Source organism: Hordeum vulgare, chromosome 4H (genome assembly GCF_904849725.1).
Source record: "Hordeum vulgare subsp. vulgare chromosome 4H, MorexV3_pseudomolecules_assembly, whole genome shotgun sequence".
NCBI lineage: Eukaryota > Viridiplantae > Streptophyta > Magnoliopsida > Poales > Poaceae > Hordeum > Hordeum vulgare.
In genome coordinates, this window is record NC_058521.1 from 597,752,783 (window position 1) to 597,778,509 (window position 25,727).

The 25,727-nt window shown below is 48.5% G+C and overlaps 2 protein-coding genes across 2 annotated transcripts; both read left to right on the forward strand.

Annotated features, from left to right (window-relative positions):
• The first annotated feature begins 3,213 nt into the window (after positions 1-3,213).
• LOC123447441 (cell number regulator 6) lies at positions 3,214-13,982 on the forward strand. The gene is made up of 4 exons (XM_045124043.1): positions 3,214-3,324; positions 3,415-3,529; positions 13,112-13,377; positions 13,596-13,982. Exons 1-4 carry the CDS (start codon positions 3,214-3,216, stop codon positions 13,773-13,775), a joined length of 672 nt encoding a protein of 223 aa, XP_044979978.1. The 3' UTR covers positions 13,776-13,982.
• Positions 13,983-22,333: 8,351 nt separating this feature from the next.
• LOC123447442 (12-oxophytodienoate reductase 1-like) lies at positions 22,334-24,083 on the forward strand. Its single transcript, XM_045124044.1, has 4 exons — positions 22,334-22,508; positions 22,605-22,876; positions 22,997-23,170; positions 23,281-24,083. The coding sequence occupies exons 1-4, from the start codon at positions 22,435-22,437 to the stop codon at positions 23,865-23,867; spliced, it is 1,107 nt and encodes a 368-aa protein (XP_044979979.1). The 5' UTR covers positions 22,334-22,434; the 3' UTR covers positions 23,868-24,083.
• The last annotated feature ends 1,644 nt before the right edge of the window (positions 24,084-25,727 follow it).

Consider the following 25,727-nt stretch of genomic DNA (forward strand, 5'->3'; position numbering starts at 1 on the left):
GAGATAAGATCACCACCAACCTCCGGAGCGCCATCACGCTGCCGGAGAACTCATCTACCTCTCCGTCTCTCTTGCTGGATCAAGAAGGCCGAGATCATCGTCGAGCTGTACGTGTGCTGAACGCGGAGGTGTCGTCCGTTCGGCACTAGATCGTGGGACTGATCGCGGGACGGTTCACGGGGCGGATCGAGGGACGTGAGGACGTTCCACTACATCAACCGCGTTTCTTAACGCTTGTGCTGTGCGATCTACAAGGGTACGTAGATGGGAAATCCCCTCTCGTAGATGGACATCACCATGATAGGTCTTCGTGCGCGTAGGAAAAATTTTGTTTCCCATGCGACGTTCCCCAACATTTACTAGTGGCTTCTCTCATGAAAGCAAGTAGACGGTGGGTGAACAAATTACTGTCGAGAAATTGATAGAACCGCGCAAAGTCATGACGATATCTATGGCAATGATTATATATATAGGCATCACGTCCAAAACAAGTATACCGATATTGTCTGCATCTACTACTATTACTCCACACATCGACCGCTATCCAGCATGCATCTAGTGTATTAAGTCCAAAAGAATAGAGTAACGCCTTAAGCAAGATGACATGATGTAGATGGACAATCTCATATCAACAACAGAGCCCATCTTGTTACCCTTGATGGCAACTACTTAATGTGTGCCTTGCTGCCCCTACTGTCACTGGGAAAGGTCACCACATGGTAGAACCCAAAACCAAGCACTTCTCCCATTGCAAGAATCATAGATCTAGTTGGCCAAACAAAACCCAAGACTCGGAGAGACTTACAAGGATATCAAATCATGCATATAAGAAATCAGCAAAGACTCAAATATATATCATAGATAATCTGATCACAAATCCACAATTCATCGGATCTCGAAAAACACACTGCCAAAGAAGATTACATCGGATAGATCTCCATGAAGATCATGGAGAACTTTGTATTGAAGATCCAAGAGAGGAAGAAGCCATCTAGCTACTAACTACGGACACGTAGGTCTGAAGTGAACTACTCACGAGTCATTGGAGGGGCGATGATGATGATGAAGAAGCCCTCCAACTCCAAAGTCCCCTCCGGCAGGGCGCCGGGAAGGGTCTCCAGATGAGATCTCGCGGAAACGGAAGCTTGCGGCAGCGAAAAAGTATTTTCGAGGCTCCCCTGGTTTTTTTGCTGTATTTTAGGAAATATATAGGCCAAAGATCTAGGTCAGGGGGCGGCCAGGGAGGCCACAAGCCCTGCCACCGCCGCCTCTCCCTGGTGACGGAGTGGGGGCTTGTGGGCTCCCTGGAGCCCTCCTGGCTTGGCCCACAGGCCCCCTGATCTTCTTCCGTTCGGGAAAAAATCATTTCGGGATTTTATTCCATTTGGACTCCGTTCCAAAATCAGATCTGAAAAGAGCCAAAAACACAGAAAAAACAGCAATTGGCACTTGGCACTGAATTAATAAGTTAGTCCCAAAAAAGATATAAAAGGTACATAAAACATCCAAAGATGACAAGATAACATCATGAAACCATCAAAAATTATAGATACGTTTGAGACGTATCAGTTGTCATGCAGAGCATTTCCTGAGGAACACACCTACGTGAATTTGGCTGTTAAACATCGCAACCTATGAGAATTGGGTGTTCTCTAATAAATTCATAAAAGGTCCTGGAATATGACATATATAGTTCACCCACGGGGAAGCCTTGCGACAACCCAGTATCGGTCAAGTATTTTTGTGAAACTAGTCTCACAGAAAGCTTTTAGTTCAAGGCATAGCCCACTACTTAAGTTATGATCTAGTGTAGCATAGAATTCTAAATGGAAGTTCAACTTAACAACCTCCATCAAGAACCGGTATATAAATAATGTTATGGAACTAAGAGATGAGATGTGACATTGAGACTTTGTGGGGGATTGTTGGATTTTTGCTAGTAGGCCTTTGGCCTAAAGCCAACTAAAATCTGTAATTCTCTTGACCCATTTCCTTGGTTGTGTGCGTGGTGTGAGTGGGACTGAAATTTAATCTTATACCGCTAGTTGGGAGAGAGCTACACCTCCTTATAAGGTGAGCTCTTCTAGCACTCGTACGAGTATGAGATGAGAAGAGGCCCTCCCGCACTCTTTCACGACGTGTCGCGGGTTGTGGGATTGAGCCGAGCAAGCTCATACCTACACGCTTATTTCTCTCGGTTAGGAACGAAGAGTACGTATGTGAGACGTCGAATTGTGGCTGTAACCGACTCGGACATGGGTCCAGTCCACGACTCTCCAGATGCACATATTTATACATGAAGTCCGTGCCAACCCGTCGTCACATGCGCCGCCATCCAAGTCTTCTCCATCTCTCCTTCCGGCGTGTACGGCGAGAAGGGACATCAAGCCTTCGGAACCCCACCTCTCGTAATCCTGTACGGGAGAAGGGCGATCAGTTTTTGGGGGAGAGCACTCGCGTGACTGCTGGCAGCGACTACTTCCTAGACGACGACTTCTTCCCTGATCTCGACAACCTCTTCATTAGCGATATGGCCGACAGCACCAACGCTGGCGGTTCTACTCCTGCTACATTGTATGCAATCTTGTCCTTTTTGTTTAAAATCATGCTAGAATTCTTATGTCTAGTTTATACCTAGATTTAATCTATTCATCAACTGTTCTAGTCTGCATGATTAGTATAATCTCCATTATTGCCATCATTATTTATGTACTATTTATTTGGATTAAATCTCATAGTAATTTGGTCATATATTCAACAGATGTAGGAAGAAAAACACTTCGACATCCCAAAGATTGTAATGTGATGTTATGTGTATGTAAATGTGTATTTATAAGAACCTTGGTCATAAGCCCCTTCGAGGGATAGAAAAAAAGGTGAAGCAAAACCATATCTCCGCGGTATAAAAAAAACTGCTCGCAGAATTCTGGGGGGCTAATCGGCAGAATGAACTCCCCGCTGGCCGTGTGATCGGGACGACGTACGTGGCGGCGCACTGGGATGGAGCCACGCGACGCGAATGGTCCGGATAGTCCCACCAGATGTATATAGACATATTTTAGAGTGTAAATTCATTCATTTTATTTCGTATGTAATCTTTTAATGAAATCTCTAAAAGGTCTTATATTTTGGAACGGAGAGAGTACTTTGCATGAATGTGATCGTCCAATCCCATCCCTTCCCTTGGACTCGGGCCGGCGCGGAAAGCAACCAATGGCGGAGGAGAGCCAGCCGCCGCGCTACGTGAAGCTCACCCGCGACCAGGAGGCGCCCGCCGAGGACATCTGCCCCGGCGAGCTCAACCAGCCCGTCCACGTCCCGCGGGCACGTTCTCCTTCCTCGACCTCCTCTCGTCTTCATTGATTCTCGATCCATTGATCTCTTTGCCAATACTCTGATCCAATCGATCTGCAGCCCGGGTGCAGGAGGTGCGCCGAGTGCGGCCAGGTCCTGCCGGAGTCCTACCACCTGCCGGCCGACGAGCCCTGGAGCACCGGAATCTTTGGATGCACCGCCGATCCCGGGAGCTGTACGTAACTACACATCCCTTCCCATGCATTTCGGTTGCCCGATCAAATCGAGTAGCATTCCGATTCCGTCTTTGCTACTCGATTTGATCAGATGCTAGATGGATTTAACCGGACGATGCTGCATCGTGTTTTTCCTCCATTCCCATGACGTTGCGCATATGTTTTTGGATTAATTGGATCAAACCTGTAATCGCCTCCACGTTCTTGTAACCTACACTTATTAAAATGGTTTCGGGGTGTGTTTGGATTGTGGCCAAAAGTTACCTTATCAATATTGTGACCAAAAGCTACACTTGCATGAATAGAAGACATCGTTTCCTGCTTCTAGAAAAAAAGACAAGATCATTCTGTCATAATTAGATATACCAAAACACCATTGCTGCTCCCACAAAAATAAGAAAGTGAAGAGACTTCTCAACACCTCTAGTCAACAACCAAAGATGTGCGGCATGCTACGAGAAAAAGTAGTATGAACGTGTAATAAACAGCATTGAATGCCAACCGGGCAGCCTGGTCTGCCCTTTTTAGATCTATTGTATGCAAAAATTTCCTGCATTTTTGCAAAAGGTTATTTTGAGGACTCAAATCCATGACCTCATGGTTAGGGCATCTCCAGCGACACCCTGTAAATGTTTTTCCACATCCGTTCGTGAGCAGGGAGGTCAATCCAAGGATACAGAAGCAGGAGGCCGCCATCCAACGGTGTCCACATACATTCAACAACTTTTCCTACAAACCGGATGAATTTCATATAAACATAACGACATTCATTACATATTGGGCATATTTTAAATAAAATAGGCAAAACAATGTGCACGTCCAGCTGCACGAAGCTCCATTCCCACGACACGGATACACTATACTAGTCTACGGTCGGCCATGGCGGATCCCTTTGTGTTCCTCACGTTTGGCAGCCCAATCGTCAGACTGTTGGGAGCTTTGGAGGTACATTCCTCCCCCTTTCCCTATCTCCGTCTACGCCGCTCGCTGTAGTGCCAAAGGGGGTGCTTTAGCCGGAGGGGAAGGGTTGCATCCAATACCGTGAAATGCGGATGGATGCTTGTTTTTGGGGCGGGGGACAACAGTGGCCGACGAGAGAGGACAAGACACCGGTTGTGGACGCCGGCTGACTCGCTTGGGGTGGCCATCTTGGGACCAAACCGGTGGCGTCCTCCCCTGTTCCACTTTTCCTCGGTGTTGTCGATGGTCGCGGACGCGCTGGCCAACTCGTCCAACTCCATGTAGCCAGCTTCATTCTCCATTGATCGGGTGCGGTTTTGCCAACATTAACAGTGGATGGCAGGTGTCTAGCCTCGTCCATGGCAGCTACGATGGTCGCTTCGTTGTATGCCCCCGTGTGCTTTCGTGGAGCAACTCGCCACTCCTCCGAGTTATCTTGGAGTAGCGACTTATTGAACCACGCGCTGTCTTGAAGCGGTGATTTGCTCTATCGGGCTAGGCGAGGGAGGTGGAGCAGCCGTTTCCTTCGCTTCGGTGGCCTCGATGGGCCACCCAGCCGATTTTATGCCGGAGAACCGCTCTTCCTGCTCGTAGGATGCCATCGAAAGGTTAGAGAAAATGGTGGAAGGAGGAGATGGGAAGTGGCGGAGAGGTGCGGTTTTTGCCCGGCGTCTAGGCTCCTTTAAATAGCGGGCAGAAGGGAGGAGCTTGTTCGGCATTGTGATTAATGTCACCCGCTCGTGAACGGACGTGTGGTCGGAGTAGGTTTCTCGGCTTCCATGTAGATTTAATGGAGATGTTTGACTATGGCGAGGAGATGTGTTCCGCCGGGCGTGCAGCGAGCGGCACCCTCGGCCGCTGCTTCAACAGCAGAGGCAGCGAGAGGTCGCGTCGGTCCTGAGCCATCTTCAATGTGTAGCATCATGCTCTGCAGTGGCATGAATGCGGGCAGTTGTCGCCAGACGCGCGTGGGCGAGGGAGGAGGTCTTAGGATGGGCCAGGGCGGTAAGAAGCAGGCTTGGCTGTTGTCTGGATGCCTGCGAAGCCCCCTACATAGGGGAAAACGGGGCTACGTAGAGGAAAACGGGGCTATACGTTTGTCTTTGGTTTACGGAAGAAAGTACGTCCGGACCGCCGTTCGGACATATACAGGTCCGCGTTGGATGGCTTCCTCGATCCGGACAACATGGTCTGAACGGATGCGGGCAGTTTACAGGTCGCCCTTGGAGATGCCCTTACTAGGCAACAACTTTATCGCTGCCCCAAGCTTCCCCTCATGCCACCCAAGCCATTGGATAGTCAAAATCATCTCTTCTTGCAAGCGGAAACTCTTGTATATATCTCCATGCCATGGAATAACCCCCACGGCATAGAACCAACACGAACACTTCTATCTTTAGCGGTACTTTTTTTGCAGAAAAAACTTCCGTTCCTTTCATCAATATTCATGAAAGTGCAAAGAATACCGGAATTTACCGAAAAAGGCTTTTCCTCCATTTTATAGATAAAGCAGCGACCGAACACAGATACAACACAGCTCAGTGCAAAGAGTACCAGAATTTAAGCCCCCATAATCTCTTTGATCAAAACTGCACATGTGAATCAAACATGGCTGAATACATTCTATGTATACAAAAAAACCCCATAGTACGTAAATCCCATTTAAATACATTGTGGCTTGTCAAGAGTTCATTGTCCCTTCCTCGAATACCATCTCATGTCAATAGATCAAACGTTGACCAATAAGTGTATGTCGAAATCAACATTTTAAGGCATTGAACCCAAAAGAAAAGGCGATAGTGAGAAAGCCATGGTTTGGCATTATGTGAAGAGAACGGGCTTTGCCTCCATATATTTGTTTCAAAGTAAGGATTTCCAAACACTTTCCTCCTTAACTAATTTGAACAACAATTAAATCAAGGTCCTGAATGACTAGTTTAGAAGTTAATCATGTTGTTTCTTTAGGATTAGGAAAGAAAGCCAAACCGAGTCCTAGTAGTATTAGGATTCCTAGTCCTAGTCTATTTCCATAGTCCCTTGTGGACGTGTATAAAAGACACCCTAGGGATGCTGATTGTAACACCAGAAAAACGAAAAGAGAAAAAGAAGACAGGAGCGACACGCCCCTGTTGCTATCACAAAAATCTTCCGATCAGTTTAACGTCCACGTTCGCAAGTTGGAGAGACGTTCCGTCAAGAGATCGATCTGATTCTAGCGCTAGTCAAAGCTCAGATCACCGTGTGTGCGTGCATGCTAGACTACTGTTCATCAATCAAGCTGTGTGCTTGACTGCTTGTCTAGCTAGCTTGCTCATACGTATAGCTAGCTTGCTCATACGTATTCCTGGGAGATTTGATCTAGCAAGTTCAAAAGCCAACACCTAGTCCACGCTGGGATCTATACATTTTTAGAGTATAACTGAACTAACTATGTTTAATACTGGGTTTAATTTTGTATGCTCTGAGTGTAAGGAAACACTTGCAGTCTTGTTTCACACTTTCCATCTATACATGTAGATGTTAATCATGTTGCTCATGTAGGATTAGAAAAGAAAGCCAAACCGAGTCCTAGTAGTATTAGGATTCCTAGTCCTAGTCTATTTCCATAGTCCCTTGTGGACGTGTATAAAAGACACCCTAGGGGTGTTGATTGTAACACCAGAAAAACGAAAAGCAATACAAAGCAAAGGCTCGACACGGGCCTTTAGCCATCAAATCCATCGATCAGTTTTATTCGTGTCGCTAGTTACGCAAGTTCCGTCAAGTAGCCGGCCGAAGCAAGAATCACGTAGCCACGCCTGTACAGCTGCATACGCACGTTCAAAAGCCAACAATTGGTATCTAGAGCCTCGACGATCTACGATCTATGATGACGGACAGCGACGCTGAGTCGGTCAAGTCCGGCAGCGGCGGTGCCAAGGCGAACAAGAACGGCGACAAGGTGAAGAAGGGCGTCAAGTCAGCAACCAGTGGTGGAGGAACGAGCGGCGCTAACGTCCAGGCGCATCGCAACATCCCCATCCAGTACCCGATGCTCACCGACGCCAACTACGGCGTGTGGGCGGTGAAGATGAAGATTATTCTTCGATCCCTTCGAGTGTGGGAGGCCATCACGGACGACGACGTCGACGAGGAGCGCGACGAAGGTGCCATGGCCGCCATAGCCCAGTCTGTGCCGGATTCCGTGCTGATGACATTGACGGAGTTCGAGACGGCAAGAGAGGCGTGGAACGCACTCAAGGAGATGAGGATCGGAGAAGATCGCGTCACCAAGGCTCGGGCACAAGTGCTGAAGCGCCAATTTCACAAGTTGCAGATGGAGGAAACTAAATCTGTGAATGACTACGCCATGCGTCTTACTACTTTGGTGGGAGAGATCCGCGCGCTTGGTGCAAAGCTCGATGAGACCGAGATCGTGGAGAAATTTTTCAGTTCTGTCACTGATAAATTCACGTACATCATCGGCACGCTCGAGCAGCTTTATGACATCGACGACATGACCATAACGGAGGCGATCGGACGATTGCGGACATGGGAAGAGAATGCTCGTGGCTGTCGGAAAGGCAAAGGAGGAGGTAGTGACCAACTCATGTACTCGCGCACAGATTGGGAGGCCCCAAGTAGCAAAGGAAGGCGTGACGGTGGCGAAGGCTCAAGCAACACGAAGGGCGATGGACAAAATGGAAAAGGCAAAGGAAAAGGCAAACCACAAGGTCGTGGTAAGGCGGGCCAATCTAAAGAGCAAAAACCACGGAACTTGGACTTGTCCGAGGTCAAGTGCTATAACTGCAATAAGATGGGTCACTTTGCGAAGGATTGTCCAAAGCCTAACAAGCGGGAGATCAAGGCAAATTTGGCAAGGCGGGAAGACGAAGGTCCAGGTCTTCTGATGGCCGAAGTTTGTGATCTCGCTGAAATGGTGGTTGTGAAACCAAGCCGGAAGGTGCTACTTCATGAGGAAAAAGTAACACCAAAGTTACCCGGTGATCAGAACGTGTCGTGGTATCTCGACACAGGTGCCAGTAACCACATGACGGGGTGCAAGGAGAAATTCCTCGAGCTGGAATACGATGTTGAAGGCTCGGTCAAGTTCGGTGATGGTTCAGCTGTGGAGATTTGCGGACAAGGATCTGTCCTCTTTGAGGGTCTCACAGGCGAACATCGCATACTCACCGGAGTGTACTACATCCCACGGCTGCGCAACAACATCATCTCTATTGGGAAGCTTGACGAGAATGGATGCAAGGTGAATATAGAGAGCGGAGTGATGACGATCTTCGACAACCTCCGAAACGTGCTAGCTCGTGTTAATCGCACACGGAATAGGCTCTATATCCTCAACCTTGATCAATCTCAACCGGAGTGTTGGCTCGCCAAGAGTGATGATGATTCGTGGTTATGGCATGCTAGATTTGGAAACGTTAACTTCTACGCCTTGAAGAAGATGTCAAAGATGGAGATGGTATCCGGGATGCCAGTTATCGACCATGTTGATCGAGTATGTGACGGGTGCTTGGTTGGAAAACAGCACCGCAGGCCATTCCCTGCTCAGTCTACCTATCGTGCAAGTGATGCACTCGAGCTGCTCCATGGTGATCTATGTGGCCCTATCACCCCGGCAACTCACGCTGGAAAGAAGTATTTCTTCCTTGTGGTAGACGACTACTCGAGATATATGTGGGTCATTCTCCTACGATCTAAAGATGAGGCGTTTGAAGCGTTCAAGAAATTGAAGGCTGCAACAGAGATGGAACACAAGCTGAAGGTTCGCGCTCTACGGACAGATCGCGGCGGAGAGTTTACGTCGAATGAGTTCAACGACTACTGCGAGAAGATTGGCATAAAGAGGTTCCTCACGGCACCTTACACGCCGCAACAGAATGGGGTCGTTGAAAGGCGCAATCGAACCGTTGTTGACATGGCAAGGAGTTTACTCAAGAGCAACAACCTGCCAGGGACTTTTTGGGGAGAAGCTGTCTCGACGGCGGTCTATCTTCTCAACCGGGCTCCAACGAAGGCGGTGATCGGCAAGACTCCGTATGAAGCAATTTACGGACGTATGCCGAATGTGTCTCATCTACGGACATTCGGGTGCGTGGCACATGTGAAGACGGCGGAGCCGCACCTCTCAAAGCTTGCCGATCGTAGCACCAAGATGGTGTTCATCGGATACGAGAGCAGTTCTGGCACCAAGGCATACCGTTTCTACGATCCACAAACCAAGCGTCTACGGATTTCACGCGACGTCGTGTTTGAAGAAAACCAAGCGTGGAATTGGAGCGCCGCAGCCGACGATGCTCCAAACAGTAACATATTTGCAGTTGAATTTCCAACTGATGATGATGCAGGGGAGGATGTCCAGGTGATTGGCAAGACACCCAACCAAGGTGACCACAATGGTAGTGATCATCATGGTGCCGACACCGACGATGACGCGCATAGGTCGCAAGGAGATAGCGACAACGCCGCGCAGGACACAGGCGGAGATCTCGACGACAACATCGACAACGAGGCGCATAGTGACGACGACAATCAAGATGATGGTCACGGTCACGACGACTACGCCGACGACACGGATGTCGATGACACACCAAGGTCTCAGCCTTCTTCCTCAAGTGCATCAACACCGACACAATTTGTGTCGCCTCCTTCGCAAGCCACAACGGACTCCTCAGGGCCTCGTCGCTACAAGACCCTCAAGAAAGTCTACAAGTACACAAAGCCAGTTACGCTCGAGTACTCCGGACTATGTCTGTTCGGAGTTGAGGAGCCGGCGAACTTCGTAGAGGCGAGAAAAAGTCCTAGCTGGACGCACGCCATGGATGAGGAGATGAAGGCAATTGAGAACAATGGCACGTGGACTTTGGTAACCCGACCTCCAAACCAAAAGACGATAGGTTTGAAGTGGGTTTACAAGTTAAAGAAGGACACGGAGGGTGCCATTGTGAAGTACAAGGCAAGACTCGTTGCAAAGGGCTACGTTCAACGTCAAGGAGTTGACTATGATGAGGTGTTTGCACCGGTTGCTCGAATCGAGACGGTGAGAGTGCTCCTAGCTTTGGCAGCACAAGAGGATTGGAAGGTTCATCATATGGATGTTAAATCCGCTTTCCTCAACGGCGATCTCACAGAAGAAGTGTACGTGGAACAACCCCTCGGCTACGAGAAGAAAGGCGAAGAAGGGAAAGTTTACAAGCTCAAGAAGGCACTTTACGGGTTGAAGCAAGCGCCAAGAGCTTGGAACTCAAAGTTAGACCGAAGTCTGGTCTCGCTCGGGTTCAAGAGATGTCCCCTCGAGCACGCAGTCTATACAAAGAACTCCAAAGGCTCAAACCTGCTAGTTGGAGTTTATGTCGACGATCTGATTATCACCGGAGATAGCGTACAAGAAATTGAACGTTTCAAGGCGCAAATGAAGAACAAGTTTAGCATGAGTGATCTGGGATTACTCAGCTATTACTTGGGCATCGAAGTGAAGCAAAGCTCCGGAGAGATTTCCCTATGTCAATCGGCTTATGCGATCAAGTTATTGGAAAAGTGTGGCATGTCAGATTGCTACGCGACACAAGTTCCAATGGACCAACGTCACAAGTTGAGCAAGCTTAGCTCAAATCAACCGGTGGACACCACAATGTATCGAAGCGTTGTGGGCAGCCTAAGATATTTGGTGCATACCCGACCTGACTTGGCTTATTCAGTCGGGATCGTGAGTCGTTTCATGGAGAATCCGACAACCGAGCACATGAGCGCGGTCAATCAAATCTTGCGCTATGTGAAAGGCACCATTAATCTTGGTTGCACGGAAAGGGAAAGGAAGGATTGATCCTTCGTGGATATTCAGATAGCGACATGGCAGGTGATGTTGATGACCGAAAGAGCACAACGGGCATGGTTTTCTACCTTGGCCCGAATCCGATTAGCTGGAATTCTCAGAAGCAAAAGGTGGTGGCACTGTCTTCATGCGAGGCAGAATACATAGCGGCAAGCACGGCGGCTTGTCAAGCAGTGTGGCTGAGAAGACTCCTAGCTATTCTTGCAAAGCGGGAGGTGCAGAAGGTGTCACTGAAGATCGATAACCAAGCTGCAATCTCGTTGTGCAAAAATCCGGTTCATCACGAAAGGAGCAAGCACATAGATACCCGGTTCCACCATATCCGGGAGTGCATTGAAGAAGGGTTGATCGAGGTTCAACATGTGAACACGAAAGACCAACTTGCCGATATTTTCACCAAGTCCCTCGGTCGACAGAAGTTCATCGAGATGAGGAGGAAAGTCGGAGTGCAAGAAGTGGAGTCAAGCAACAAGATTAAGGAGGTGAATGTAAATGTTAATCATGTTGCTCATGTAGGATTAGGAAAGAAAGCCAAACCGAGTCCTAGTAGTATTAGGATTCCTAGTCCTAGTCTATTTCCATAGTCCCTTGTGGACGTGTATAAAAGACACCCTAGGGGTGTTGATTGTAACACCAGAAAAAACGAAAAGCAATACAAAGCAAAGGCTCGACACGGGCCTTTAGCCATCAAATCCATCGATCAGTTTTATTCGTGTCGCTAGTTACGCAAGTTCCGTCAAGTAGCCGGCCGAAGCAAGAATCACGTAGCCACGCCTGTACAGCTGCATACGCACGTTCAAAAGCCAACAGAGGATATAAATAAGAGCAACAGTTATTTATCATAAACCATGGAATAAATGTCACCAACAATGTGTGAAATTGTTCATAGTAAATGGTTATGGCTAATGTTATCTTAAGCGCCCCACCTATTTCTTCATCATTTGCTCATAGAGTAGTTTACTTTGTCAAATGAGTTTCCTAATGTGATGAAGACCTGGCTAAATTCATGTTAATTGTATGTTTATTCATCCCTGGATTTCTTGGATGTATAGTTCTGATTTTGGTGCTTGCTTGTCACCTGTAAATCTTCATACTTTCACTATTGTAAGAAAGTATGCTTATTCACACCCTTTTGTAACATAAGTGTGGCGCCTATAATAGAAATATATCTTTGGCTGCTAAGCAACAGATGCACTGTTAAGTTGCCTTGTTTCTTTTGAACTCTGTAGTAGTTCCTTTTTCTTGAATACTTGCTCTATTCTTAGTTAGCTAAATGTGTGCTTTATCTGTATACATTTTTAGGCTGGTTGTAATGGGGAGTAACATATACTAGTATCATGCATATGATACTAGTGTATGATACTACATCCGTAATGCATAGCATCATATGTTAGTATCATAGGATAGGTCATTTATTGCCATGCATGCCACATAGTAGCACAATATTTAATATGATACGGTATCATGATATGATAGTCAACTCTTTCTTTCTTCATTTAATTCTATGCCACCTCATCAAAATTGCTTAGTTGGCATGCATGATACTAGCTATGGTACTCACATTACGACCAGCCTTAGTTTATAATGGTCTCATAGCCATCCTGCTTAAAGATACATCAAAATCTAACTTATCGAGCCGTCAAAGATAAACATACTGCTTCTTACTTTTGTATTTCATTCTTAACTATCAAGTCCTTCTTGATGAAGGCTATACATGTCTAGAATGTAGTCTCCACGGAATGCTAGCTAGCAGATAAAATATTATGTGGTGTCTTTCTTTATATTCTAGGTCGAACTGGATTGTTCTGTCCATGCGTGTTGTTCGGGCGCAATGTTGCGGCTCTTAAAGAGGATACCCCATGGACAGCACCTTGTGTCTGCCATGCCATCTTCGTGGAAGGAGGGATTACGCTTGCGATTCTGACTGGAATATTTCATGGTGTTGATCCAAGATCATCATTTCTCATAGGCGAAGGTCTAATGTTCAGCTGGTGGCTGTGCAGCACCTATACCGGCTTTTTCCGTCAGGAGCTCCAGAGAAAGTACCATCTCAAGGTGAAAATATGAATCCATTCACTACATTCTGTGATTATGTCTGGTCCTCATTTGTTGGGTCAAAATTTGCTACTCCCTCCTATCCAAATTACTTGTCGCAGCTTTAGTACAACACTACAACTTCATACCAAATTTGTACTAAAGCTGCCACAAATAATATGGATAGGAGGGATTACTTCGATTCCAGTGATTTTACTCCTGCAGCTTGTTTCCACCAGAACTCGCCATGTGATCCTTGTATGGTGCATTGCTGCCTGCACTGGTGCGCGAACTGCCAGGAGCATCGCGAGAGGAGGGGCCGCCTCGCGGAGCGGGAGGATGGAGTACAGATGACCATCGTCGACGCACCTCCGGTGGAAGAGATGGGCATGCCAAGAGAATCATCGTGCTGCCTCTGATCAAGGGTGCCTGGCACGTATACATATGAGCCGCCCAACAACCAAGAGAGATAAATCAGGAAAATAAGAGAATTTTGATTCATTAAGTTATATAGCATGAGTGAGGGATTGAGGCTGAGATTGAACTCCATGACCAACCAGGTAGGTAGGCATACTGTGCGTTGGTGCTGACCTCAGCTGCTGATCAGTCGGTCAAATGTTCTTATGTCATGTAGAACTGCTGATGACCTGCGAAATGAAATTCTAGCGGAACCAGTTTCTACCGGGTACCGGAGATGCGTGTGACCGCGTTGCATTCGTGCGTAGAGGCTCAGTTGTGCACCGTAGTTAGTCAAAGTTCGAACAATGCACAATTGATTTTCTTACTGTGTGTATTCGAACATAAAGGATGAAGGAAACAGGGTAAATATGCTGACCACAGTTGTAAAAGCGAGGATGTTCGTTCCAAGCACAAGAAAAGAAGCAAGCCTTCTCGCAGAAATTCTGAAACATTTTCTGAAAGTGAATATGTTTATGTCAAGAGAAAGAAAAAGCAGTTCCAATCAATAAATGAAATTGAAGACACATATGAAGAGAAAACTGAAAAGCGGGACCTCTAAATCGCGGTTGGGGGTTTTAATCCTAGTTGTAAGAATCTACATCAAAGATCTACACGAGCAACTACTTGCATTACACCCGTGTTGGTAATTACAGATCCAATCGCATCATCATCTTCATAGTAATATTGGGAACTTGATTCGTATGGCGTTTTTTGGTATTGCCTTCTACTACATTTTCCATTAGAGGGGTGGAGGTGATCCTGGTGTCACCATACCTTCAGCGGTGACGGAACTCTAGTTTGGATCTGGAGGCTTCGAGCGGGTGACGCCCCCCCCCCCCCCCCCCCCCACCCCCGAGGTTGGGTCGGCAACCTAGGTGCCATGATGTGACTTGTAACTTTCCAGTCAAAAGGTCCGTGCTCCGATGCTGGCAATGTCATTGCCTACAGGTTGCTTCCCTCTTGGGGGCGCCGTTGTGGGTCCCCTCACTGTGTCAGGGCTCCTAGTGGAAACCATAGTCCGTCTTTTCGGACATGGCGGCGCATGGAGTCGTAACCCTTTTGGCGGCATAATTGTGGAGCCCCGGCCCCTTTTGGTTATATGCTTACAAGGGTGTCTAGTGATCTCCCAAGGCGGCACGGTTCCATCCTGGTGGTGTAGGTTGGCTGTGTTAGGCGTGGCTCTCCTCATGATCGGCTTTGAGTTGATAGCGGTTGTGCTACCCGTTTGGAAGCTGATTTTTTATTTAATTTTTGTGGGGGATGTTGACTTTCTCTGATCCGAAGTGTTTAAAAAAATTCTCACTAGAAGTACTTCGTATCAGTCTAGACATTTAACTTGAAATTTTATATAAAGTTGGGCAAAGCCTCTTTGAAGAACTAGATAAAACCTTGCGCGTTGCTGCGGAACTAATACATGATATGTTTAGGTGAAACCAATGAATATACACGCAAATAATCCGGTTACATAAATAGTTTTCACATGTAATATTGATGCAACTGAGAAAGAAATAATGTTCCCTCAAAACTCTGATATTTTGACGCATGGAATGATCACATATAGAGGTTTTGTTAGTATCACCCCACAAAAAAAGGAGAGAATATACAATAGCAGAAACGGCTGAATGAAACAAAAATGATCTCTCAAAAGTCAAAACTCTAGAACGTTGCTGCACAGATTGATAGTTAGTCGCATCCCACACACAAAAAGTTGGTTAGTAGAAAATAAAATAACAGAACAGTCTGAACATTGCTGCACAGATTAAGCAAAGAATTCTAAGGCGTAGGATAAGAAAAATAATGAGTTGTTCGTGATTGATTACCTGCCAAAGCATGAAGAAATATATTAAGTAATGATGCAAGTAATCTTTATGATATATCCCCAATGATTCCTTTTCCCTAGTATTGAATCAAACGGAAAAAGGAAAGAAATAAAGAAAGAAACATTATGCCCCAGTCAAGCCTCCTTCCACGTGGTCTGTGGTTGCCGATGATACCTCAAACTACAACTCGCAGCAAGTACCAGCGACGAAAAACTAAAGATGTTCATGGGTGGGCAAATCGGCTTGGAAAATAAAGAAATACTCCCTCCGTTCCTAAATATAAGTCTTTAAGGAGGTTTCATTAATGAACTACATACGGATGTATATAGACATACTATAGAGTGTAGATTCATTCATTTTGCTCCGTATGTAGACTCCTAATGAAATATCTTAAAAGACTTATATTTTGAAACGGAGGAAGTAGAAGATGGTGGCTTATTACAGCGCACGATGTGAGCAGACCGTAGAAGAATAGGATGTAACTCTCGATGTATTAATGGTCGAGTGCAAGCGCACGTACATATAATGTATAAGGTGGAACAAAACCTCAAATATACAAGAAAATAGGAGGTGCATCAGGTATACAAGATACATGCGAAACTCAACGCCCCTGCAGTCAAAGCGTCATTGGTGCTGACGTAAAGACTGGACTGGAAGTCTTCAAACGACGTTGTAGGCATGCCCTTGGTCATGATATCCGTAAATTATTGGGAAGTAGGGACGTGTAAAACACGAACATGCATGGCCAAGGGCCACCTGTTCCCGAACAAAATTAATATCCAACTCGATATGCTTGGTCCCACGATGGTGAACGGGGGTGGTGGAGAGGTAGATGGCAAACATGTTGTCGCAGTAGATTATCGTGGTCTTATGAACAGGACACGATAGCTCAAGGAGTAACTGGCGAAGCGACGAACACTCGATGACGGCGTTGGCGGCTGCACGATACTCAGCCTTCCACTGGAACGGGAAACTGTGGGCTGGCGCTTGGACAACCAAGAGATGAGTCATGGTCCAAGGAAGACACAGTAACCAGAGGTGGAGCGGCGGGTGTCCGGGCAGCCGGCCCAGTCAGCATCCAAGTAAGCGGTGATGTCGGTGGCGGTGGAGGCGTGCAAAGTGATGACAAGATCCATAGACCCACGAATATACCGAAGAATCCGCTTCACAAGTGTCCAGTGAGCATCCCGGGGAGCATGCATATGAAGGCACACCTGCTGAACTGCTTACTGAAGCTTTGGTCTAGTGAGAGTAAGGTACTGAAGAGCACCAACAATAGACTGGTAAAGAGGCGCATCAGGAGCTGGTGAGCCATCAGCTGCAGAGAGCTTGGTCATCGTGTCGACCAGCGTAGGCGCGGGTTTGCAATTAAGCATGCTGGCGCAGTCGAGGAGCTCATGGTCATACTTCCACTGATGAAGAAAGAAGCCATCGTTGCGGCGCACCACCTCAACACCGAGGAAGTAGTGCAAAGGACTGAGGTCCTTGATGACAAACTCAACACAAAGATGATCAGTGAGATGATGGAGGAGGCCAGGCGTGCAGGCTGTCAGGATGATATCGTTGACGTAGAGGAGCAGGTATGCCGCGTTAGCGCCCTGGTAGTACACAAACAACGAAGCATCGGAGTGTGTGGAGCGGAAGCCAAGTCGATAAAGAAACTTCGCGATACGTTGGTACCAAGCACGGGGAGCCTCCTTTAGCCCATATAGTGAGCGTGAAAGCAGACACACATGATCTGAGAGGTTCGGATCCGAGAATCTCGTGGGCTGCTCACAGAAGACATGCTCGTCCAAATGACCATGAAGAAAGGCATTGAAGACATCCATTTGATGCACTTTCCATACACGAGAGACCGCAAGCTGGAGGATAGTCCAGACCATCCTGGGTTTGACAACAGGGGCAAAAGTGTCGGTGAATTCAATGCCACAACGTTGTCGAAAACCACGCATGACCCAACGCACCTTGTAGCGATCCAGAGTGCCATCTGGGCGTAGCTTGTGTTTGAAGACCCACTTTCCTGTGATCACGTTAGCGTGCCGAGGACGGGGAACAAGCTGCCAGTTACGGTTCCGCTGCAAAGCATCAAACTCCTCCTACATCGCGACAAACCAGAGTGGATCACGGAGCGACGCACGAGCGGACGTGGGCAGAGGTGACAGCGCGGCGGTGGAGGTCGTGCATACATATTCATCTGAAGCATCATGACTGTTGGGACGAAGGACCCCCGTGCGAGCACGGGTAATGGGCCCAGCGGGAGTCAGCGCAGGAGACGTTGCGGGTGTTGGTGATGAAGAACCTGCAGCAGCGGGCATAGTAGCCGGTGACGCAGCAGCCGTCCGTACCGCAACCGACGACCCAACAGCCGGCGACACGACAGCTAGCGACCCAACAGTCGGTGACCCGACAGCCGGCGACCCAGCAGTCGGCGATGCAGAAGCCGGCGCAGCAGCTGACGACCCAACAACGAGTGGAGTAGCCGACGAAGATGGAGCAGCCGGCGAAGACGGGGCGGCTGGCGACGCAATAGCCGGCGTCGAGCCATCCAGAAGCACAGCGGCTGAAGGCGCGGGCGCAAGGTGGCGACGCAGGACACCCACGTCCGGAGAGGAGTCCACCTGTGTCTGAGCAAACCGAAAACAATGCTCATCAAAGTACACATGCCGGGAGGTGATGACATGATGGGACACTGGGTCATAGCAACAGTAGCCTTTGGTGTTAGCTGGGTAACCGAGGAAGACACAAGGAACGAAGGAGGGACCAAGTTTGTGAGGAGTCGTAGACGCGATGCTAGGATAGCAACGACAACCAAAAATACAAAGGCAGCACGAGCGACAAGGGCGAAGGTTAACGAGTAGTGTGGCAGTGGGGAGAGCATCAGGCCAGAATTGTGGAGATATGTAGGCGTGAAAAAGAAGAGTGCGAAGGATGCGTTCAGCGCGGCCATTTTGTTGGGATGTGTAAGGGCAGGTGAGGTGGAAGATGGTGTCGTGTGTTGCGAGAAGGGTGTGAATGAGTGAGATTGTCGAACACCTTCCCGTTGTCAGTTTGAAGAGAGAGTATGGAGCGGCCAAATTGTGCGCAGTTGTAAGAGTAAAAGGCATGGAGCGTAGGAGGAACTCCGGATTTCCTACGAAGAGGAAACGTCCACACAAATGAGAGTGGTCATCTAGAATAACCAGGTAATAAAGAAAACCAGTATGACTAGAAACACGAGATGTCCATACATCGCAATGTAGTAGCTCAAACGGAAAAGAGGCAACTGTGGAGGATGAACTAAAGGAAAGACAAGCATGTTTGCCGAGACGACATGCTTCACAAGAGTGAGCATCCATTTTATTACATGGAAATGAAAAACTCCTCATTATTTGACGAAGCGAAGTCAAGCTGGGGAGTCCAAGACGCGCGTGCCACAAATCAACGCCAGCGGAGAGGGATCGGGGAGCTGCGGATGTGAAGGATGGCGGCTGAACTGGATAGAGATTAGCAGGACTGTCACATCGGTGCAGAACCATCTTGGTGCGGGCGTCCTTAATACAAAAACCAACTTCGTCAAATTCCACAGTTACAGAATTATCACGAGAAAGTTTACGAACGCAAAAGAGGTTCTGAATAATCTCAGGAGAAACAATGACATCTTGAAGAGACAAAGGCCTAGATGATGAGGGAAAACTAGTGGAACCAATATGATAGATGGGAAGGCCGGCACCATTACCGACAATGATGCGGGTAGAAGTAGAGATGGGAAAAGCAATGGAGAGGTTACCCGGATGTGCTGCCATGTGAACGGAAGCCCCGGTGTCCATGAAGCAATCACCCCTGCCGCCGGTGTAGGGCGCAGCGGGAGGCTACTGGAGGGCACCGAGGAGCAAGGGATTCACCGCAGGATACCCGTGAGGGCCACCGTAAGCACCGTAGGGGGTGGATGGCGGTGGACCTAGGAGGCATGCATGGCTGGGCGGCACAAGGGTGATGTAGCCGGGCTACTGCATGGCCAGCATGGCCTGATGCGCCGTCGGGTGGGGACCAAAGAGGCCCGGGGCCGGGGGGCGCGACATGGGCATGTTGTAGGCTTGCACAACCCCAGTCCAGGGGTTATAGCCACCACCCTAGGGCGGCGGAGCCATTGTGTTGGAGAAGCGTGGGTGGCCACCGCCACCGCCATTGCCGCGACCGTTGCGATTGCCACCACGGCCACGGCGATGATTGCCGTTGCCGCTATTGCGCTGTTGTTGCTGTTGTGGCTGCGGCAGTGGTGGTGGAAACGACGGGAACTGGGCCGGAGGAGCCGACTGCGGAGCCGACACGGGAGGCACGGGTCCGTCGCAGGAGAGGTCGACGGCGAGAGCGATGTGGACGACGCGGGTGCGCGCGGGCTTCATCCGCCCATGCCTCAAGGCGGAGCTAGACCACCGCGTGCTCAAAGGTGGGATCCACCACGAGGGTGAGGTTGGAGGCGGCGTTGCCGAAGTCCTTGTTAATACCGGTGGTAAGAGTGGAGAAGAGAACCGCATCGTCGATCTTGAAGTCCATGTCGTTGAGTTTATAGGAGAGGGACTTGAGCCGAAGGCAATAGACGTCGCTGGAGAGGGTGTTTTTTGATGACATCCAAAGAAGTCCTGCTGCAATAACTTGACGCATTGTAGATTGTTGTCGGTGAAGAGGCCGTTGATCTTGGTCCACACCGTGTAGGCATCGTCCCCATCGCGAACCACGGTGTGGAAGATGTCCTCCGAGACGGTGAGGAAGAACCACCGGATGAGGCCCATGACGAGGAGGTTGGCGGTGTCGACGATGGGGTCAGTGAGGTTGGAAACGCAGCACGGGCGCGCTCCTCCTCCATCTTCCATCGTTCCTCCTCCGTCTCCTTCTCCAATTCCATCTACCGACAGCCTTCGGCATGCTCCGCCTGCAGGTGCTCCGACTTCCACTGCAGGAGGTAGGCTTCCTCCTACTCCAGTGTCGCGCCCAGCCAGATGGGCAGCGCACTGACCCACTCGCGGACCCAGCCGGTCCACTGCTAGACCTCCCGCGGCTCCGTGGGCTCGTTCTTCGGCGAAGGTGGCACCATGCAGTCGCCGGCGACCGACAGCACGATGGCCTACACGAGCCGCTGCTGGTAAGCCGCCTCGTCCTCGTCGGCCTTGCGCCGCTTTTCCCCCTTGCTCTCGCGGAGAACAGCTTCCAACGCTGCCTGGTTGGCAGCCTCAGCCTCCTGCTCCTCCTCGCTGACTACGGGCGGGGGCGACGGAGGGCCTCCGGGCTGCACGTCGCGCACGCCACGCCGACGCTTCTCCTCGTGCTCGACCGCGAACGAAATCTCCCAGTGGGGGAGTCGGCCGCGTAGGTAGGGTTGAGTTGCTGCTCCAGCATTAGCAGACACTGACGACGACTCACCTCCTCCGCGCGCAACCGCGCCGACCGCAGCACAGCCGGCACCGGGATCCTCTCCGAATCCAGATGCCAGTGGTGCGGGAGGGTAACATCGGGGTAAGGCAGCGACACGCGGTGCTTCCAGTGCCACCGCGCTTGGTGCACCGGCACGCTGACACGCTGGCGAGGCCAGCGGGAAGACGCCGGCGAGGAGATGGCGCGGGGGTGGAGGGGGCTTTGCCCTTGTTTTGAAAGGAGCCACCATGGCACGCGGCTAGGGTTTGGTCGCCGACAAGGTGGCGAGATGGGGAGTGGTGGGTTCTGGAAGCAGATGAGGCGAAACCCACCACAAGGGTGGATTAAAAAAGGTCGACCGCGACCGCTGACGTGTGGGGCCAAGGAGGACGGCTGTCATAAATTATGTTGACCGTGGGTGGTTGGGGCAGACACCAAGAAGGCGCGCGTCCGCTTTGCGTCCGCGTAGACGCATTTCAATCCCAAATGTGGGCCGAAAGTCGGCGCGGACGCGAAACAGACGCGTTTTGGTAATGGGTCATCCGTTTATCAGTGCGGTTCTAAACGGACGGCGGCGGACGAAATAGGTCGCCCAGTTGGAGTTCTCTAAAATGCTCCTTTTAATATAAAAAATCCAAACAAAGTTTCAATGCTTCAAAAATTCTCAGAAAAAAATTACGGTATCATATGGATGTATACTTCATACTCATAAATTTCCATGACGAAATACAGTTACAAAAAAAGATAAATTGCTGATATTGGAGAACGGTGACCGTGTGCGCACTGTTCACTCTAAAAAAATCAACAATTTCACTTTTTTGTGTAGCTCAAGAATCAATGTATTTTCTTCTGAAATTTTACACACATGTAGCATACATTCACATGTCAATGTGGGATTGTTTTTCATAATTTTTTGAAACTTTAAAATGTTATTTTGAAATGTTTCAAAAAAAAAAAAAGGCTTCATGTAGCCCCAGCGCCAAAATGCCGCACTCGGATCAACTACTAATAAGGAATACTAGATGAGACATGAGTTCCAGATATCATCGTACGTAAGTAGCCGATCCTTACCTCGGAGGTGGACCGTCGACGTTCGCATCAACACGCCAACTATTGATAGATGCTTTTCTTTTGGTGCAATCGCTGTAAATGAATCTCGTTGTCTTGCTTTGATTGGTCGAAATTTCCTAGCTTGCAACGGGCGCGCACGATAGCAGCCATAGACAATTACACAGCCACAAAGGTCGATTACCTGCATAATCTCTAGTCCACTTATATTAATTTGGCGCAATAGAAGCTCGACAACACGTCTTGAAGGTGGACTACTACTCCGCTTCCCCTGACCGGAGGTACAAATAGTCACATATAGAGTCCATCGAGCAGGAAGAAGAAGAAGACAGTGGAAGGAAGCATGGAGACGACGACTCCGACGACGACTCCGCTCCTGACGCCATACAAGATGGGCGACTTCAACCTGGCGCACAGGTCAGTTGATTAGTATATAGCCAGTACGTAACTCGTTTCCTTTGAACTAAGAGATCCTGGATCACTGACGCGGCCATGGCCGACAACGCAACGCAGGGTTGTTCACGCGCCGCTGACGCGGTGCAGGTCGTACGGGAACCTCGCCCAGCCGCACAACGCGCTCTACTACGCGCAGAGGGCGGCGCCGGGCGCGCTCCTCGTCGCCGAGGCATGCGCCGTGTCCGAGGCCGCGCGGGGCTACCCGCACGTCCCCGGCCTGTGGAGCCAGGAGCAGGTGGCGGCGTGGAAGCCGGTGGTCGACGCCGTTCACGCCAAGGGCGCCGTCTTCTTCTGCCAGATATGGCACACCGGCCGCGTCTCGCCCGTAGGTTCGTGGGCGCGTACGACATTATCCTCGTACCTTTTTTTCTTCGAAAAGATTAATTATCCTCGTACGTACCAGTGGTGTTCGTTTTTCTCATTTTTCCAATGGACGGATCATGTCACAGAGTTCCAGCCTAATGGGCAAGCTCCGGTGTCGAGCACGGATAAGCAGGTGACGCCTCAGGTCGCCCATGACGGCAGTGTCTTCGAGTTCGCGGCCCCTCGAAGGTTGGAGACGGCGGAGATACCCCACATCGTCGACGACTTCCGGGTCGCCGCCAGGAACGCCATCAGAGCCGGTAACTGACGATCAACCATGCATATCCGATCACCAAGACACCAACTAGGCAACTACAGCACAGCCCTCATCTTGCGACGCTGATCGTCGATCATTTGTGATCAAATTAAGGGTTCGACGGCGTGGAGATCCACGCGGCCAACGGGTACCTCATCGACCAGTTCATGAAGGACGGCGTCAACGACCGGGCCGACGCGTACGGCGGCGGCCTGGAGAACCGCTGCCGCTTCGCCGCGGAGGTCATCGCGGCCGTCTGCCACGAGGCCGGCGCGGGCCGCGTCGGCGTGCGCCTCTCCCCGTTCGCCGACTACGTCGACTGCGTCGACTCCGACCCGGAGGCGCTCGCGCTGCACGTGATCGGCGCCATGAACGGGCTCGGCGTCCTCTACTGCCACATGATCGAGCCGCGGATGTGCGTCAACGAGCGGATGATCCCGCGCCGCCTGCTGCCGTTCAGGAAGGCATTCAAGGGCACCTTCATGGTGAACGGCGGGTACGACCGGGAGGAAGGGGACAGGGCCGTCGACGAAGGCTACGCCAATCTTGTGGCGTACGGGCGGATCTTCTTGGCCAACCCCGACCTGCCGGAGAGGTTCAGGAGGAACGCCGCTCTGAATAAGTACGACAGGAGCACCTTCTACACATTCGATCCTGTTGTTGGCTACACCGATTACCCTTTTCTTGATCAGGATGATTAGCTGACTGCTTCACTGCTGTTGTGCTTAGGACCTGGGAGATTCTAAGGCCTTGTATAATGACGGGGTAGGGATGCGCGTGTCCAGATATAGAAGAAATTCATATCATCATGCTTTAATGCCCATAACCGTGAAAGATTCTCTTAGTGGTAGGCATCATTCTCATTCATAGCGAGATATTTGTATATGACTTCATCAATTTAAAATCGCATTCATTGAGGTGGGTGTATGTAAGCGTCTACATTTTTTTTTCTTTAACGTTTAAATGCAGCAATTTAGTGTATGTTTGTGCCAGAAGAAAAAAAGCTGGTGCACGTTTCAAGTGGCACATTCTTGTTGCCACTTTTCGTGTTCATCATCTTGTCGATGACGTTATGATTTTGGCATCGGCAATTGGAAAAGATTGATGAAGCCGTATTCATGTCCTTTGATGATGTTTCATTCAACTTCGCACTATCATTGGATGAAAGAGTAGAGGTGTGTTGAAGTTGGATTTTTTATAATTTTTTAAATATTTGAATGCAAGACGCGTGTGGTGACTTCATCAATTTCAAGTCTTATTAAAGGTGCGTGTATGTGAGTGTCTGCATCTATACTTTTTCCTTCAATCTTTGAATGCATTAATTTAATGTGTCTGTTTGCACCGGGGAAAAAATGCCAACATGAAGGGTCAGTTCTTTTGGTGGCTTTTTTAAGCTTTTAGAATAAGTTGCCCCCTATCCAGCTTATTCTAGAAGCCCAATCAAAAATATATTTTTAAAAGTCTACCAGGCAAGTTTTAGTTAATAGACTTTAAAAAAATTGATTGAGCTTCTAAAATAAGTTGGGTAGCGGGTAGCTTATTCTAAAAGCGAGCAAAGAAACTAGACCATATTCTTGTCGGCACTTCTCATCTTCGTCACCATCGTCGATGTTGGTAGGATTTTGATGTCCGCAATTGAAAAAGGTTGATGAAGTTGTATTCATGTCCTTCGATGACGGCTCATTCAGTTTCACACTATCATCAGATGGAAGAGTAGTGATGTGTTAAAGTTGATTTTTTTACAATTTTCCGAAATATTTGAATGCAAGCGGGGTTTTACTATGTTGAATTTTCTTGAAGAGAATGTTTATTTGCTTGGCATTCCCATTTCCTTTTTTTCTTTCAGTGTTTGGATTTGGCCCAAACGCAAACATTTAGACATAGATGTTTGTCAAAAAAAAGACACACACTTTGGTGGCATTTCGTTCCCTAATATTAATTTAAAAGAGAGTCAATTACACCATAAGTGCTTGAATTTGGCAAGAAACGTCAGTTTGATGCTAGAACTTGCAGCATACATTGAATCGGTGACATAACTTGGCTTAGACGTGCATCTACGGCGCTAATCATGTTTTGTATACATATAATATGCTGACAAGGTGCGCCAACATGGCGTGAGACCCAATTCAGTGACTGGAAAGGTGGGGATGGACGTGCGACCTGGGTTTTTGCGAAAAACACCCTACTAACCAAGATGGGCCTTAAATGGACTGCAATGATCGCAGCTCATATTTACCATGATCGTGTTTGTAATTCATATATACTATTATAAATAATATTACTATTGAAATTACATAATGTTTTTTAAAATAATGATTATATACATATTAGAATTACATTAGCAATATTTTAATTAATTATATTGCTCGTAAAGTAAATACATGAATACATCCTAAAAATACATGAATATTTTTTTGAATAAATTAATAAAACATGATTTTTATTATAATTTGCCAAAATTATTATAATTAGTTAATATTATTTTATCTATAGAAATATTTCTAAAAAACAATTTAATATTTGATAGGATGAGATTGACGTTCTTTATAAAACCTTTTTTA

What these genes read in the sequence shown, in the direction of transcription:
- LOC123447441 (XM_045124043.1), top strand. Translation starts at nt 3,214, where the DNA reads ATGGCGGAGGAGAGCCAGCCGCCGCGCTACGTGAAGCTCACCCGCGAC. An exon ending in AGCCCGTCCACGTCCCGCGG is followed by an intron (nt 3,325 to 3,414) that starts GCACGTTCTCCT and finishes ATCGATCTGCAG; the next exon opens with CCCGGGTGCAGGAGGTGCGC. An exon ending in AGAGAAAGTACCATCTCAAG is followed by an intron (nt 13,378 to 13,595) that starts GTGAAAATATGA and finishes TGTTTCCACCAG; the next exon opens with AACTCGCCATGTGATCCTTG.
- LOC123447442 (XM_045124044.1), top strand. Translation starts at nt 22,435, where the DNA reads ATGGAGACGACGACTCCGACGACGACTCCGCTCCTGACGCCATACAAG. An exon ending in GACTTCAACCTGGCGCACAG is followed by an intron (nt 22,509 to 22,604) that starts GTCAGTTGATTA and finishes AACGCAACGCAG; the next exon opens with GGTTGTTCACGCGCCGCTGA. An exon ending in CGGCCGCGTCTCGCCCGTAG is followed by an intron (nt 22,877 to 22,996) that starts GTTCGTGGGCGC and finishes ATCATGTCACAG; the next exon opens with AGTTCCAGCCTAATGGGCAA.